The sequence below is a fragment of the Lolium rigidum genome, chromosome 5, assembly GCF_022539505.1.
Source record: "Lolium rigidum isolate FL_2022 chromosome 5, APGP_CSIRO_Lrig_0.1, whole genome shotgun sequence".
Taxonomy (NCBI): Eukaryota; Viridiplantae; Streptophyta; class Magnoliopsida; order Poales; family Poaceae; genus Lolium; species Lolium rigidum.
The window spans coordinates 218,971,885-218,990,461 of NC_061512.1; the positions used below are offsets into that span (position 1 = coordinate 218,971,885).

The following is an 18,577-nucleotide window of genomic DNA, read 5'->3' on the forward strand; positions in this document are numbered from 1 at the left end:
TGTCTTCTCGAAAGGTATCTCCGGCACTTTCGGTGCAAAAAAATTTCTTCACCTCGGCCCGAACGGCCTCCGCGTTTTCCCTCCGGAGTTTTTTCCCAAGGTAACTTCTCGGTAGGCGGCGGTTGTTTCTCCTTTCTAGCTTTCTTCCTAGGCGGCGTACCGTTCCGCTTAACGGACGCCGTCTTACGCGGAGGATCTCGAGATGGTGGACTCACGCGCGGGGTCCCTCTCGGGTAGGTGTGGACTTGGCTGCTCACCAGGACTGCCACCGGGAGGAGTCGATGGCATTTGCTTGCTCATGTGTAGGAGTCGGTGGCCTTTGCAAAAGGACGACGTACTTCTTCGGCCATAGGGCGAAACCGTGCTTGACATCGGCCGGTGTCCTCTCATCTTCACCTCTAGGAATATCAAGCTCCACCGTTTCAAAACCCGAAACCACTTCATCCACCCCGACACGAACACGAGCCAGGTGGAATGGGCATATGATGGTGCATTGCTCCATCTTCACTTGGGTACACATAGCCGACCGCCACCTTAACGGACGCGGTCCTGAATAACATATGTAGCTCGCAATCTGTCTTCTCCGTGACATAATCCACGGGGTAGCTTCCTCCACACCCGTCAAGATGCGAGGAACCGACACCTAGCTTCTTCGCTGAGATGGGGCAGCATCGCCATGTGGATCCTGTAGAAACAGCGGGCCGATCGGGTGCCCTCGATTTCTCTCAAGAGCCTCCACCCTAGTTAACAATTTCGTTACAATGTCGGCGTCCTTCTTCTTCTTTCGCGAACGGCTTCTATAAGTGTCGGCGCTGTCCGGCCACGCTTCCTTCATGGTGAGACTCTGGGCGAGCTCGTACCCGTCCAACGTGTTCAGGGTTCCCCAGAGTGAGTGTCAGCTCGTCATTCTCTCGATCGGGAATGTACTCTCCCTTTCTGACCTTATTAATTGCATCTACAAGCTTCGGTACAATTGACTCAATTTTTTCCTTCCATTTTCCCTTCGCAACGATCAGCCCTGTCTTTGGGTCCAACCCTGCCCCATGAGCGAACAACCAGAACTTGGACCGTTCGGGCCAGTCCCATGTCTGTGGAGTGATTCCATCATTCATCAGTTTATTCTCAAACGTTGTCCACTTCGGAATGGCACTCTTGTAGCCACCTGACCCCAAATGATGCGGAAGTTTCTTCTTTGAAGCATTTTCGGTATTTTTCTTCGATCGGGACAGAAAAGTAGACAATTGCTTATACTCCTTAAATGCGGGCCAGTGAGCTTTTATCTTCACTAGATTATCATCGAATATTGGATCTTCATTCTTATATTTGTCCCATAGATTTTTCTTCCAGGTCTGGAATTGTATGGCCATCTTCTTCAATGTCCATTCCTTGACTTTTTTCTTCTGGCCTTCCGTCATGTCTTCCGGTAGGCTGAACTTTGTCAGTAGCGTGTCCCAAAGAAATGTTTTCATCGTCTCGTTGACATAACTAGCACCACTCTCCGCGTCTTCGGCTTATGCCACTCTTGAATGCTGATCGGTACATGATCCCTAACAAGAACTCCGGCTTGACTTGTAAATTTGCGGCAAAACTCTTTGGGATGCTCTGGTTCACCATTAGCCTTGAATGCCGTGAGGGCTAGAATTTAGCACCGGAAACTTTTCTAGGAGAAGTTCGAATCCGTTCCGTTCGGATATTGATCGGTCTTAGTTTGACATGGTTTACGCGTTAAACCAGCAAGAGTCTACCTGTGCCACTGGTGAAGCACAACCACCTAAGTAGTGACCGGTCCGACCGGTGGTGCTCTACCGGTACACGAGTAACCACTTCAGGCTTAGATACTGAATCTGCAGAACAGAGCGAAGAGAATGGGTTTCAGCAGTATACCTGCCATTTATCATAAAGAACAACCTGCCCTCGCACTTTAGCACCCGCGTCGGGCCTCGTTTTCTTCTAACAGACTTGCTCGATGATCCAGAAGGCTAAAAGAAAAAAATTATTCGTTAATAAGTGCAATACAAATAAATGAATGCATCTAGGGATGAACATAGACTAATTGATACATAGATATACACCTCGCCGGAGTTTGTGATGGACACTTCGTTGTCTTTTCTAACTTGTTCAGACTCAAGTCCCTCGCCGAAATCATTCGGAAAGTCTTGGAACTCGTTGTCATCTCCATCGTCGGGTTCCGGACCACGGGCACTCTCATAGATCAATTTCTGCACCGCTTCTTCCCCCTCCTCATCTCGGACGAAGGTGCCGTCCTCCATACCTCAATGTCACTACAAAATTAAGAAAGCAATTGTATTTCATTCATCATGTCATGATCATATAACAGATTGCTAGATGGATAACAATTGAAATGAAGAAAGCAAAAAAACCCTAACGGACCGCCACGGCCACGGACACGGTGTTCCCCCTCCTCCTCTCGCTCTTCTCTCAATGGATTCGTTTCTATTTTTTCGAGCACAAAAGGTTGATGGATTTAGTTACTTCTTTGTGTCTCTTCTCTTGATACTACAACACATTATTAGCACTTTGCTCTCCATCAACGAGCAATTGGGCAAAAGACTACGAAGTTTTGTCGATCGAGAAGATTGTTGAAATCATGGTTTCACCCGCGGGAAAAAGTCATCAATGGGCATGCATTCACGCGGAAGGACAAGGAAATTGACCATGAACGATGCATACATGCTGAAAATAATCAATATATATGCATCAATTGGCATGCGGTAGCATGCTCCCGTTCGATCTTCAACACATTGATGGATTATTTCACTATTTTTCGCTGAATCCCGTGAACCGATCGATGCACTATTTGGTTTTTTCAATCGAGCAATAGAACAGCCGGCGACAATAACACAACATCCAGCGGTTCAAGACGTGCGGGTCGCCGGCGATGAAAAACTCAACATCGCCACGACGACTCCCCGGCACGCAGCAGCATCAACCTTGGTGGTGCCGCAGCGGGCACCACATGACGCCCTCGAGAAGATCCAGCAACACTACGAGGACGCCCTCTCACGGCTCACCGAGAAGTGCGGCTGCGGCGTCATGATTCTAGAGCGCTTCCTCGGCGAAGGGATCTGCCTTGGCCTGCTGGACGCCCGTTCCAACATCATCGCCAACACGCACCTCACCGGCGTAACTCGGCCCGTTGGCAGGGATGAGGTGCTGGCCGCAGGGGTCGTCAACGAAGCCGAGCTGCGGGATATTGCGCGGCGCTCCCTCGACGGCCTCGTCGCCTTCCTCACCTGCTTCTTCCCCTACCTCGCTGGCTGGGAGGCCGTCCGCTACTTGCTCCTCGCCGGAGCCGACCCCCTTGGTGGTGCCGCAGCGGTCCTCCACCACGGCCGCATTTCGTCGAATACGTGGTGGGCGGCCGCGGTTGAGAGGGCGCCGGCACGCGCCACTACCCGCAGACGCGCGCGTCCTCCGTTGCTGCGTGGCGTAGGCGGCGGTTGAAGCCCAGGGAGGCGAGGCGGCGGCAGCCGCTGCGGCGGGAGGCGCTGCCGGAGGAGGGGACAAGGGAGGCGATGTCGAAGGAGGCGGGAGACGTACCTCTCTGGTTGCCGGCGGAGGAGGAGCGGCCGGTGATGGTAACGGAGTGCAGGGGACGCGGCGACGGCGTGGTGCGGCTTGGCGGTCACGACGGACGGCGGCGACAGCGTGGTGCGCGACGGCGACGGACGACGCGCGCGTATGCGTCTGAAGAAATGCGTGCGATTTGGGGAATTCTGGCTAAGTGAAACAGAGGGGAACCCCTTTGGTACCGGTTGGTACCACCAACCGGTACGAAAGACCTTTGGTACCGGTTGGTGGTACCAACCGGTACAAAAGGGTTTTTTTTTGTTTTCTTTTTTCTTTTACTGTTTTCTTTTCTTTTGCTGTTTCTTTTCTATTTCTTTTTTCTTTTCTGTTTGTTCTTTCTTTTCTGTTTCTTTTTCTTTTCTGTTTCTTTTTCTTTTCTTTTCTGTTTCTTTTTTGTTTCTTTTTTATTTTCTATTTGTTTTCTATTTCTTTTTCTATTTCCGTTTGTTTTCTTTTCTATTTCTTTTCTATATCCTTTTTATATTTCTTTTCTATTTCTTTTCTATATCTTTTCTAATTCTTTTTCTATTTATTTTCTATATATTTTCTATTTCTTTTCTTTACTCCCGCCACGACGCCGTCCGCGCGGGAAACTTTCCCGCCACGTACGACGTCACGCGGGAAACTTTCCCGCCACGACGCCGCGCGTGGGAGAAAAAAGGCGAGAAAGAAAGGGCGGGAATAAAATTTTATTACGATTGAACTCGAATTAAAATTACATAGCTCAACTGAAAATTAAGATACATGGCCAGATTTGACCGTTGGAGTCATTCGGTCATACTCGTGCCTAGCCCTATAGTACTCGCCACTCGTAGTCGTCGTAGTCGCCGTCATCATCGTCGCTGGCATCGGGGTCGCGGTAGTCGAACCTCGGCGGGAGAGCACGCGTGGGCTGGGACTGAGGGTAGCGCAGGCGGGGGCCACGGTAGGCCATGACGCCCTGGAGAGTCCGGCCGCGCCACCACAGCCGACGGCCGGCCGCGTTGAAGTTCGAAGGAGGCGGGCCGCCCTCCTCGTGCCTGGCAAGCGCCCTCTCACGCCGATTGATGAAGAAGCTTTCCCAAGTCGGGCTGTAGTGGGTGCAACCGGTACTAAAGGTGGGTTTTCTGTCATGTAACAAAACTGTCGGTGGGATAAGGACGCGTGGGTAACATTTAGTACCGGCTGGTGGGTGCAACCGGTACTAAAGGTGGTTTTTCTGTCATGTAACAAAACTGTCGGTGGGATAAGGACGCGTGGGTAACATTTAGTACCGGCTGGTGGGTGCAACCGGTACTAAAGGTGGTTTTTCTGTCATGTAACAAAACTGTCGGTGGGATAAGGACGCGTGGGTAACATTTAGTACCGGCTGGTGGGTGCAACCGGTACTAAAGCCGTCGGCAGGATAAGGACGCCCTGCTCGATGAGATAAAGCATGTAGCGCACGACGCCCTGTCGGAGGAAGAAGACAATGTAGAAGCGGCGCCGTGCCTATAAAAGGAGCATCGATACGCCATGGCAAGCAGCTCAACAAGCCAGCATGGATGGAGAGTTTCATCACCATGGATGGACGAAAGGGTTGGGAAATCTCCCGTGGCGGAACTTGTCGAAGATGCCCTTGGTGCACACGCCCTATGGCATCTTCGGAAGTTCCGCCTCGGAAAAATTTCCCTGCAAGCCCGTGAAAGACTCCATCTTCTCAAACAATGTTGGGGAAAGGGTTGGGAAATCTCTCGTGGCGGAACTTCTCGAATATGCCCTTGGTGCACATGCCCTATATATGGCATATTCGGAAGTTCCGCCTCAGAAAAATTTCCTGCAAGCCCGTGAAAGCTACTTAACTAGTAAAACAAGCCAACCATCTCCATTGTTAATATCTTACATACAGTAACATCATTACAAAAAAGTGATTTCCATATTGAGATACACAAGTTATGATCCCTATATGTAGCTAGCTAGTCTTCTGAGTTTTCTTCGTCTGTTTCCCTTTCTTCTTACTGCGACGCAACCATGGACAATCTTCATTGTTTAAGATGATGCTTGGGTCAATTTTTACCTTGAAGGGTGGAATATCGTCAAACTTATTATAATATTCTGACATGTCTGTCTTGTCCTCTACTCCCACGATGTTTCTTTTTCCTGAAAGAACTATGTGCCGCTTTGGCTCATCGTATGATGTGTCCTCTTGCCTTTCTTTTCTTTTTTCGGTTTGCTAGACATATCCTTCACATAAAAAACCTGAGCCACTTCACCGGCTAGGACGAATGGTTCGGTGTCGTACCCTAGATTCTTGAAATCCACCGTAGTCATTCCGTATCTGCGGGTCTACCTGTACCCCGTCTTTCAGGTTGAACCATTTGCACCGGAACAAAGGGACCTTGAAATTAGGTCCATAGTCAAGTTCCCATATCTCCTCTATGTACCCATAATATGTGACCTTGTTCCCATTGCCATCTTCTACATCAAAGCGGACACCACTGTTTTGGTTGGTGCTCTTTTTGTCTTGGGCGAAAGTGTAAAATGTGTTCCCATTAATCTCGTACCCTTGAAAAGTCGATATAGTAGAAGATGGTTGCTTGGCCAACAAGTACAAGCTGCTCGTCATCGGTGACATTCATGAGACGTGTTTGCAACCAACCGCCGAAAGTCTTCATGTGTTCTCCATCAATCCAATCTTCACGTTGCTCCGGTATTTAGAGCGTAAGATATCCTTGTGTTCCTCTTTGTACGGAGCCACCAAGATGGAATTATGTAGAACTGTGTAGTGTGCTTGAGTGAAAGAATGTCCGTCCATACACGTTGATGATTTCTTTCCTAGCGTGCCTTTTCCACGCAGTCTCCCCTCATAGCGCGATTCAGGAACACCGATCGGCTTAAGGTCAGGAATAAAGTCAACACAAAACTCAATGGCCTCCTCTGTTCCATAGCCCTTGGAGATGCTTCCTTCTGGCCTAGCACGGTTATGAACGTACTTCTTTAAGACTCCCATTAATCTCTCAAAGGGGAACATGTTGTGTAGAAATACAGGACCGAGAACGCCAATCTCTTTGACCAGGTGAACTAGGAGATGTGTCATAATATTGAAGAAGGATGGTGGGAACACCAACTCGAAGCTGACTAGACATTGGACCACATCCTTCGTAAATTTTGTAGAGTAAGTGGATTGATCACCTTCCGAGAAATTGCATTGAGGAACGCACATAGCTTCACAATGGGTACTCGAACATTTTCCGGCGAAGCCCCTCAATGCAACCGGAAGTAATTGTGTCATAATCACGTGGCGAGTCATGAGACTTTAGGTTTTGAAACTTTTTCTCCGACATGTTTATTATTCCCTTTATATTCGACGAGAAGCCGGACGGGACCTTGATGCTACTCGGGACTTCAAAAAAGATCTCCTTCTCCTCTTTGGTAAGAGCGTAGGCCGGCAGGACCTTGATACTTCTCTGGATTCAGGTTGTTTCTTTCGTGGATACTTTGCTGGTCCTGCCGTGCATCCGGTGTATCTTTTGTCTTCCCATACACGCCCAAGAAGTTTAGCAGGTGTTGACGTCAGAAACCCACTGGCGGGCAGCAACGGGCAACAAAGTAGAGCCGGGAACAACTAGGGCTGCGGCTGGCCCCAGTCCCTCAGAGCGACGGCCCGCAAAGCCTCCTGGTCACACGTCCGATGCTATCGCAAGGGCGTGCCACCTGACCTATACCTGGTCAGGAAGGTGTTGGATGATGCCTCGCTTAGTTTCCCTGCATGGCATACACGTAAACATTAAATACGAGCCTCGATCGGCTCTCAGGTTATCCTGTGAATCGGCTCAAAGAGCCGATCCAACCATGATTCGTACAAGGTGTCCGAATATATGGTGGTCCTGCTTGATCAAGATAAAGCTAATGAGATCTACGATGATTTAGGGTTTTCACCGCATAATTGGGCCTCGCGCTCGCGCACGGTGACCGTAAGCCGATCCTAGACAGGGCCTAAAAACCAACACGAGGTTGATCCCCGGAACATCCTTTCTAGGGCTAGCAAACTTCACCCTACACGCCGCTGGATCCTCCAACCCTTTGTAGGGCCTAACTAATGCGGATATTAAACTAATCCTTGCAGAACAAGGAGCAACCGTAACGGATCAGATCTACTAAACTATGATCAAGCGGGGTGCCGCCCCTACACCGAGATAGGTGTAAGGGCGGCTAGATGCATAAGGGTCGCACTACGACAGCATATGATACGAAGAACAATGCTAACCCTAACACATCTAAGATAGCTACGTTGCTCGCCATCAAAAAGGCTTCAACACGAGCAACGCATGAACAACGTGGGCAGGCTTGTGCTGCCTAGATCGCAAGATGCGATCTAGGCAGCATGGTGCTTACCGGAGAAACCCTCGAGACGAAGGAGTTGGCGATGCGCCGAGATTTGTTTGTGTTGAACGTTGGTTGTTGTTTATTCCATAAACCCTAGATACATATTTATAGTCCAGGGGACTTTCTAATTGAGGCGTGCACCTAACCGTGCACGGGCTAAACTCTATCTGTTAATTCCAAACTAAGATGCGATCTACTATATTACAGATACACGGGCAATCTAGCCCAAACTCTTCGCGCAAGGCTGCTTCAAAGATGCTCCACGCGTGTAACCTTTAAGCCCATCTTTACTTACGGCCCTTCTCCTGATTTGGCCAAAATCTGGTGATAACACATGCCCCCCTGGTTTTGGTAATGATAATTTCAAAACCACTCTGTTTTTTCTTCGAAGGGTCATGTCGTGGCGGAAGCGGAACCGTCGCAGAGTCTTTCATCATGATGACTTGCTTCCTCAACTTCTCTCGCACGATTTGACAGTTTTGGCACCACCTCCTCGGAAACTGTTCGAGTATTAAATCTTTACTCCATCTCCTTTTATTTAACCGCATCGAACAGTTCTCCTCTTCACCCCCTTCGCATTAGCACTCCAAAAAGCCCTCCTCTGCCACCATGTCTTCTTCTTCTTCTTCCCCCTCCTCTTCATCGGGTCTCTCCTACGTGTCCTCTCCCATCCGAGAGTCGACACCCGAGTGGGGTACGCGAGCGGCGTATGACATCCTTGCCCCAACGGCGTGGGACAAAGAAGACCACGACTCCTCCATCTGGTCCGAGGATGACAAATCCTTAACTGATGGGGAGAGTGACCTCCGCTTCCTCGCTGACGGGGAATCGGAGGAGGAGAGCGATGACGATCGCTTCTCCTGGGCAGACTTCACCTCCTCCTCCGAGGAGGAGGAGGAAGAGGAGGAGGACAGCTCCTCCGACGAGCCCCCGGCCAAGCGCTTTTGCCCCTGGCCGGGGAACCTCAGCGACTTCGACAGCGACGACGACGCTGACGAGGAGGATGAGGACAACGAAGGCCCTGCCGGCGGCCGCTGGAGCAGCGACGACGAGCCGGCAGGGAGCAGCGCCGACAGCGGCGATGACGGCGACGACAAGGGCAGCAATGGCCCGTAGATAGGATCCCTAGAATAGGATCAGTAGTAGTAGATGGGGCAATGTATCCCCTAGCAACCCCTTTTGAGAGCAATTTTGGCTCTTTGTGTAAGAAATCTGGCTATCAATGAAGAATTTCCCTTAATTTGATCTTGCCGATTCCTTGTATGCTAATTTAGCCGATTTCTCCTCATCCTGGCTTTGCCGATTGTTAGCTTAATCGATGTTCAATGAGCCGATGGCAACGCATCGGTCTCTCACGATAAATTTCGAGATAGATCCATCCGGACCCCCAAACTCCCGGTCAAACAGGGCCAAGCCAAAATCGTGCAAGCCCTAGATCTTGTAAATGCAGATCCAACCGAATGGCATGTTAAACTTAGCGGCAAAACTCCTGAAATAATGTCCAGCCTCCTCATTAATGTTAAATTTCAGACATTCTTCTGCCGCATCATTCTCTTCCAGATCCTCTTTGCCTTCAGGAGAGCCCTAGGACTGTTGCCGGATCAATTCAAGCGTCGAAGCTGCCACTTCTGCAGAACAGGCATCACTTGCCCACAAATTCCCTTGTGACAGTCTGCAGTGATGTTTATAATCCTGCTCTGTTTTCTTACAGCAACCATTTCTCAAAATCAAATTGAGATGCAGCAACAACCGATTTCAGCAAGATCGGCTCCTTATAGTAAAGGACCCTTCAGGGCAAACTGCCCCCCGAGCCTCAGTCAGAGTGAGGACAGCAGTGAGCCGACCAACTCAGCCATCCTTGGTTTCCAACTTGTAGAGCAGGGCCAGCCGATCCCAACAGAATCGGCCCCCAAGAGCAGAGAACCTTCAGGGTGAGCTGCCCCCCGAGCTTCTTCAGTTCAATTCTTGCGCCTTGCTGATCAGATCGGCTCATCATCTTTGGCAGGCTGATGCAACTTCCGGTGAGGATGTTTTGAATTTCTGATGCCCTCCAACACTTTGGACGTAACAACCTCTGAAAGTGACAGCTATCAAGTCGCCACCTTGGCCAAGCCCCCAGGCAGAAACGCCACAGCCGATTGCTTCGTCATCGGCTATTCTCATAGTCCTAGAAGAGATATGCTCCCTTCGTGGGCTCACCCTTAACCTGATCTACACGTCCATGCTGCTCTTGTTGTTGGTCAGGGTTGTGATCCCTCAGACTTGTTCCAGCTGATATTGCGGACAAACATTAGCGTCTTCAATGAGAAAACGGCAATTCTGGTCACCAAAACTGACGCTTCTGCTGGAACTGCTGAGCCTCTTGAGTCGATGACCATGCATCGGCTTTTTATCCTTAAGTCGATGTCTGCGCATCGGCTGTGTTTAAAAATTTTAAATTTTTCACGGCCGATTTACTCATATAACGGGCCCCATACTTCATCAGAGAATATATCTTGAATTGCTTCAAACTTCGTATCCTCGTGTCTTGTCCCTCTAAGTGCCCCCCGAGCCGATTCTGTCAAGTAATTGACGGTGTCGGCTCTTCAGGCATCCTCTGTTGGATCAATGCTGAACACAGGCAAAACGTATGTCGAGGATAATTTTTTGGCCGATTGCTAGAATCGGCCTCCTTTTCCATTGCAATGCTTGAAGATGGTTTGCAACTTCTCGGATTTCCGCTGTAGCGACGTGACATGCTTGAGATAAGATCTTTATTTTCCATTTTTTGGGGCCGATCGCAGGGATCGGCCTCGCCACGTACGTCCATTGTCTTGGACATTGCTACTCTGTCCGGATTATGGACACCATGTTTGTATCAGCCGATGCCTCTGCATCGGCTTTCGTCTGTTTAGGGCGCCACACTTTCTTGGTAGGGCGCGCCTTTGTCTCCAATGTTTGCTGCATTTTCACGGCCAGATCGGGCCGTGCCTTCCTCAACGTGTACAGGTACTGTGCCTCGGCTTCCTCCAGGTTTCGTAGCCGCTGCACTCTACGCTTCTGAGAATGGCTGAGTCCATCAGGGCACCACCTTGGTCGGTGATACCTATCTTCTTCTCCATCGGACTCCTCGAAGTCTTCTTCTTGAGATGACTCAGCTCGTTTATTCTGAGGTGGGAGAGGCCCTAGACGCTCGAACACTGAAACTTCATTTGTCCTCCTCCTTTGCTGTCTGCATTCTGGGCAGTTCTCGATTGTTGGCAATCGGCTCATCCCTGAGTCCCAGCAATGTTTGAAGAAAGGACAGTCCCAATGTCTATCCATGTCGTCTTGCTCCCTTGACCTCCCTCTAGCGTGACGATTGTACCCGTCGTTGACTCCGTCATGCCGACGATACCTTCTGTCCTCTGCATCAGACCGACGATATCTCTCACCATCTACGTCGTAGCGCCGACGTCGGTCGTACTGTTGCTCATATTTGTTGAGGAGATGCACGGAGAGTGGACGTTGATACCGCACGCTTTTCACTTCCTCCTCTGTCAGGTACCGTCTGTCATCATCTTGGGGCCGGTCACGTGGATCGGCCTCCTCTTTATCCTTGCCACGGGAGTGGCTGCTTTCTGCTTCATCTTTGCCATGGCGGCTTGCAAGCCCTGCCATGTTGACACCAAAGGAGAACTCTGGCTCGCATGTGGAGTGGCTGAGATCCACCATGTCGACGCCAGGCAATGGACGTGTGTTTCCATTGAGCTTGATACCGTGCGAACGGGTCTTCTCAAAGGAGCCGATGAGTTTGGCTTCAAAGATGGCCTTCAGCTCACCGTATTTCTTCTCGTGCTCCGCAGGGAGATCCTCGCATCTGATCTGTTCCTCTGCCATCTCGGATGTCGGTTTTGACGTGGATGTTGCAGAAGATGTCCCACCGGGCGTGCCAGAATGTGTTGACGTCGAAACCCATCGGCGGGCAGCAACGGGCAACACGAGAGAGCCGGGAACAACTAGGGCTGCGGCTGGCCCCGGGCCCTCGAGCGACGGCCCGCAAAGCCTCCCGGTCACACGTCCGATGCTATCGCAAGGGCGTGCCACCCGACCTATACCCAGTCGGGAAGGTGTTGGATGATGCCTCGCTTAGTTTCTCGCATGGCATACACGTAAACATTAAATACGAGCCTCGATCGGCTCTCAGGTTATCTCCGTGAATCGGCTCAAAGAGCCGATCCACCCATGATTCGTACAAGGTGTCCGAATATATGGTGGTCCTGCTTGATCAAGATAAAGCTAATGAGATCTACGACGATTTAGGGTTTTCACCGCATAATCGGATCATCCTACTCACGATTGGGCCTCGCGCTCGCGCACGGTGACCGTAAGCCGATCCTAGACAGGGCCTAAAAACCAACACGAGGTTGATCCCCGGAACATCCTTTCTAGGGCTAGCAAACTTCACCCTACACGCCGCTGGATCCTCCAACCCTTTGTAGGGCCTAACTAATGCGGATATTAAACTAATCCTTGCGGAACAAGGAGCAACCGTAACGGATCAGATCTACTAAACTATGATCAAGCGGGGTGCCGCCCCTACACCCGAGATAGGTGTAAGGGCGGCTAGATGCATAAGGGTCGCACTACGACAGCATATGATACGAAGAACAATGCTAACCCTAACACATCTAAGATAACTACGTTGCTCGCCATCAAAAGGCTTCGACGACGAGCAACGCATGAACAACGTGGGCAGGCTTAGTGCTGCCTAGATCGCAAGATGCGATCTAGGCAGCATGGTGCTTACCGGAGAAACCCTCGAGACGAAGGAGTTGGCAATGCGCCGAGATTTGTTTGTGTTGAACGTTGGTTGTTGTTTATTCCATAAACCCTAGATACATATTTATAGTCCAGGGGACTTTCTAATTGAGGCGTGCACCTAACCGTGCACGGGCTAAAACTCTATCTGTTAATTCCAAACTAAGATGCGATCTACTATATTACAGATACACGGGCAATCTAGCCCAAACTCTTCGCGCAAGGCCGCTTCAAAGATGCTCCACGCGTGTAACCTTTAAGCCCATCTTTACTTACGGCCCTTCTCCTGATTTGGCTAAAATCTGGTGATAACAGCAGGTTCACGCAAAGATTTTTCGTCACGTGCATCACGTCGATTGCAGAGTGAACCTCTAAGAATTTCCAGTAGGGTAGCTCCCAAAATATCGACTTCTTCTTCCACATGGGTACGTGTCCAGTCAACATCATGCGGAACAGATTGTCCGCTGGGACCCTTTCCAAAGATCACTTTTAAATCCTTGACCATATCATATATAACTTCCCCGAGTGGGGCGGGTAGGCTTCGTTCGGTTATCTGCCTCACCTCCGAAATGCTTTCCTCTCTTTCTTACGTGATGTTGTTTTGGAAGAAATCGACGATGCCCCAGGTACACATTCTTGTTTCCCAAATAATTACTATCAGTCTCACCTAAACGGTGTGTGCATGCATTGTATCCCTTGTTTGACTGCCACTGAAATGTTACCAAGAGCAGGCCAATCATTGATGGTTACAAATAACAACGCTCGTAGGTTAAATTCCTTTTGTTCGTGGTCATCCCACACGGTACACCTTCGTCACGCCACAACTCTAAAAGTTCTTCAACCAATGGCCTCGGGTACACATCAATGTCGTTGCCGGGTTGCTTCGGGCCACTGGATGAGCACCGGCATCATAATGAACTTCCGCTTCATGCACAACCAAGGAGGAAGGTTATAGATACATAGAGTCAACGGCCGGAGTGCTATGGCTGGAGCTCTGCTCCCGAAAGGATTAAAGCCATCCGTACTTAGACCAAATCTTAAGTTCCTTGCGTCATCTGAAAATGACTTGAACTCTCTGTCGATTTTTTCCACTTGCGACCCGTCGGCGGGGTGTCTCAGCATCACATCTTTCTTACGGTCCTCTTTGTGCCATCGCAACAACTTGGCATGCTCTTTGTTCCGGAACAAACGTTTCAGCCGTGGTATTATAGGAGCATACCACATCACCTTCGCGAGGAACCCTCTTCTCGGGGGTGTACTCGCCCTCAACATCGCCGAGGTCATCTCGCACGATCTTATACCTCAATGCACTACATACCGGGCATGCATTCAAATTCTCGTACTCCCCGCGGTAGAGGATGCGGTCATTGATGCATGCATGTATCTTCCGCACCTCTAATCCTAGAGGGCAGACAACCTTCTTTGCTTCGTACGTGCTAGAGGGCAACACGTTCTCCCACTGGAAGCATCTTCTTTATTATTTTCAGCAACTTTTCAAATCCCTTGTCGGAAGTACCATTCTCTCGCCTTCCATCGCAGCAATTCCAGCGTGGTACCCAACTTTTTCGACCATTTTCGCAATTTGGGTACAACAGTTTGTTGTGATCCTCTAACATTTTCTCCAACTTCAACCTCTCCTTTTCATTTCCGCAGTTCATCTTCGCATCAAGAATGGCCCGACCCAAATCGTCATCCGGGTCATCAAAAATCGGCTCATCGAAAATGTGCTCTTCTTCAGCTTCGTCTTCCCCCATTCTACTACCACCGTCTTCAGTGAATAAGGGATAGTTGTCACTATCCTCTTCTTCTTCGTTGTCTTCCAATATAACCCCTTTTTCTCCGTGCTTGGTCCAACAATTATAGCTGGGCATGAAACCGTTCTCCGGCAGGTGGACGTGAAGGGTCTTCGAGGTAGAGTAATCCTTCATATTCTTACAGGAACTACATGGACAATACATGAAACCATTCGACCGCCTGTTTGCCTCAGCCACGTTGAGAAAATAATGCATGCCATTAATGAACTCGGGATGGCACCGGTCACCGTACATCCATTGTCGACTCATCTGCATTTTATATGTATATCAAAAATCATTAAATACACAACATCATGGATATATGAGTGACCAACTTAATTAATATTCAAGTTCATCACATAAAAATAATTGTTTTTTATTAAAAAGAAGAGGGGCTCACCGAGGTGGTACCGTGCCGGCTAGGGGACGAAGCTGGCGATCGACAGCGGTAAGTACGGGGATGATACTAATTAAAACCTACAAAACATACCATAATTTCAGCTCAAATTGCATATAAAAAAATAAAATCACTAACTTAGGCATTTCATCGAACACCTTGCTTGCACTACAAAAATAGTACGAGTTAAAACTACCAAAGAACTGAGCTAAATTAGAAACGCCGGAAGGAAGGATGATATTGCTAACCCTGGATAGATGTATGTCGTTAATCTTGTTAAAATGGTGGAGAAAAATGAAAATTATTGGAGTGTGAGAGGTGCAAAATTTTTGGAAATGTGAGAGATGAGAAGGAAATGAGATATGCAGGGAGCTCGGGCGCTGCCGCGCGCTGATATAGGGCATGGACCCTTTAGTACCGGTTCCTTAAACGAACCGGTACTAAAGGTGCAGCCTATGGCCCCACCACCGCACAGAAACTGAGCAGAAACCCTTTAATACCGGTTCGTGTTACGAACCGGTATTAAAGATCCATAACGAACCGGTATAAATGTCCCACCCCTGGAACCGGTATTAATAACGCCTTTCGTACCGGTTCGTAAGGGAACCGGTACGAAAGGCTTAGATGGATGAGAGGTTTTCTACTAGTGGGATTTGAACCCGGGTGGGTTAACTGCGCACTCGCTAGTCTTGCCCAATTATCAATGAACAAAAAGAACATCACTACATAAGTCTGAGGTCTGACCTCAACTAGACTTCCATTTTGTACTCGCATATAATCCCCTAGCTGTCAGTTCAACAAATCTTTAATCTTGACCGTATTCTCTCGCGAAGCATAACACCGGTGGAAAGAAATGGTAATCTTCGCAAGATTTTAGCGAAAACGAGAACGTCCACATACAAGCGCGCGCACAGTTGTGTAGAAAGATAAGTCTTGTTACTCCCAATCTATACAGCTCACGTACGGATCAACTTGCTATAACAGATGTAACAAGACTGTTGGCATTCTGTATTAGCTAACAACCTTGTAACAACACCAAATAATCTCACCGATTTCCCATCTAGTCAGGGTTCGTCCGTTCTATTCCTTTCCTCCCGAGCCTATATAAACCCCTCGGTGGCTGCATGCCATCGATATCTCTCATCTCATAGATCGACAATCACCATCACCTCATAAAAGATGAAGAACATTTCGTTCTTCTCCCTGCTTCTCTTTTGCCTGGCTGCACTGCAGCTCCACGCCGATGCATCCCAGAAGGAGGATGCGCTGAGGGCCTTCATCTCGTCCAGGAAGAAGGGCGAGATCAGTTCCGGCACTTTCAAAGCGCGTAACATAGGTGACAGGGTCACCAACAGCCTGGCTGCAAAGAATAGCTCTGCAGTCTCGCACAAGGCGGCCGACAAGATCCGGGCGTTGCCGGGCCAGCCGCAGGGCGTCGACTTCGACCAGTACGGCGGCTACGTGACCGTCGACCAGAAGAACGGCCGCGCGCTCTTCTACTACTTCGTCGAAGCACCTTCCGGTGCTGCCGAAAAGCCCCTCGTCCTGTGGCTCAACGGAGGTTTGATTTTAACTGCAGGATTAACTCACAGTCGAACATTTCTTGTCTGCAGGATTAACTGTATTGATACTTGCATATATCTACGGAGTACTTCTTAATTGATCACGCTCGAGATGTGTATGTAAATCCACAGGTCCAGGATGCTCCTCACTCGGCTACGGAGCAATGCAAGAACTCGGCCCGTTCCGCGTATCACAGGACAACAAAACGCTCACCAAGAACCTGAACGCATGGAACACCGGTAACCTATCGCTTCTCTACCCGCTAATTATTCCTCCATCTTTACCATGTTAGATTGATCACAGCTGGTTATAAGACTAAACTCTCATATATAGCTTGCTTGTGAAAACTTATGGCAGTGGCTAACGTCCTCTTCCTGGAGTCGCCCGCCGGTGTTGGGTACTCCTACTCCAACACGTCCTCCGACTACGAGCTCAGCGGAGACCAGAGAACGGCTGACGATGCGTATATTTTTCTGTTGAATTGGCTGGAGAGGTTCCCCGAATACAAGGACCGCGCATTCTACATCTCCGGGGAGAGCTTCGCCGGCCACTACGTGCCAGAGCTCGCCGCCACCATCCTGCTCCACAACACCTACAACAACAGAACCATCGTCAATCTCAAGGGCGTCCTGGTACGTAGTCAAATTTACATGTTATTGTAGTGACAGAAAATATGGTTGACAAAAACAGCGATAATAATATAATAATGAGTCTTTTGGCTTGATGAAGGTTGGAAATCCGTATCTTGACGACAACATAAATATTAAGGGCAGAGTAGACTTCTTCTGGACCCATGGTGTGATGTCCGACGAGGTCTACAGTAACGTCACCAAGCACTGCAACTTCGACAGCGCGGTGGAGACACCCTCTTTAGAGGCGGCATGCAACGGTGCATTGGATGTGTTCCATGAAGGCGACATCGATGCCTACAACATATACGCTCCGGTTTGCCTTGAAGGGCCTAGTGGAAAGTATTACCCAAGTGCCAATGTAAGACCGCTAGCAACTCCTGTTTGGTTTTCTTTCTGAACAAAAGACAATTCTTTTCTAGGGAAATTACTCGACGTTATGCTAACCTCATTGTTTATCTTCTAATTGCAGCTTCCTGGGTATGATCCATGCAGTGAGTTTCCTACCAACGCCTACCTCAATGATCCGGCAGTGCAGAACGCTTTCCACGCTAGACAGACAAAGTGGCAAGGCTGCTCGTAAGATCCATGAAAGAAATAATTTTGACGCATATGTATATCAGTAGTTAGTTACCAATTCGTCTTGTCTTTAACGCGCGCGCATGTACAAACATCTTGTCACTTCGCAGGAACTTGAACTGGAAAGATGCCCCGATGTCCATGCTCCCAACCATCAAGTTTTTAATCGAGAGCAAGCTTCCCGTTTGGATATTCAGGTACAAAACCTTGACTGAATATTCTCAAGAAAAAAGCACTTTAGAAGTATTGCAGACTTTGGTAACAAATTAACTTACCTTTTCGCAAAAAAAAAAATTTAACTTACCGATATTTTTGTAGTGGCGATTTCGATTCCGTGTGCCCGCTTCCGGCGACAAAACACACTGTCCTAGACCTTGCCCTCCCTGTCATGACTCCATGGCGCCCATGGACAGCAAAGGAGGAGGTAAGTCCAAGTTCTAGAATTAGAATATTCAGCTACTTACATGATTCTTCACAACTAGCTGATGGCGTCACCGTTTCACTTGCAGGTGGGAGGATATGTTCAGGAGTACGCCGGTGGATTCACATTTCTTACTGTGCGCGGAGCTGGCCATATGGTTCCATCCTTCCAGCCTGAGAGAGCCTTGATAGTGTTGAGCTCTTTCCTGAATGGGGTGGCACCACCTTAGGGAAATGATCACTAAGAGTCAGACTCGATATAATTAGATCGATAGCAAATAGCAAGAATTAGAATTCTTCATCCCTCTCAATGTCTCTTTCAATTCCAGGATCTAGATAGGTGTTTTCATAGTCTCCAAATATTTTTATTTTTATTTTTATATGATATGCTTTTATAAATGAAAATGGGTTCAAACAACACGTGAAAAGGAGTCGCAGTCAGCTGTTGAATGTTTTCCTTTTGAATGTTTTTTTTCCTTAAT

The 18,577-nt window shown here is 48.9% G+C and overlaps 1 protein-coding gene across 1 annotated transcript in view; it reads left to right on the forward strand.

The window, feature by feature from the left end:
• Nucleotides 1-18,325, forward strand: part of LOC124657099 (serine carboxypeptidase 1-like) — a 35,927-nt gene extending 17,602 nt beyond the window's left edge. Inside the window, 8 exon segments of the mRNA XM_047195711.1 lie at nt 16,084-16,465; nt 16,599-16,706; nt 16,825-17,099; nt 17,197-17,457; nt 17,569-17,675; nt 17,786-17,872; nt 17,994-18,099; nt 18,185-18,325. Of these exon segments, the coding sequence (XP_047051667.1) occupies nt 16,084-16,465; nt 16,599-16,706; nt 16,825-17,099; nt 17,197-17,457; nt 17,569-17,675; nt 17,786-17,872; nt 17,994-18,099; nt 18,185-18,325 (1,467 nt within the window).
• Nucleotides 18,326-18,577: the final 252 nt, after the last annotated feature.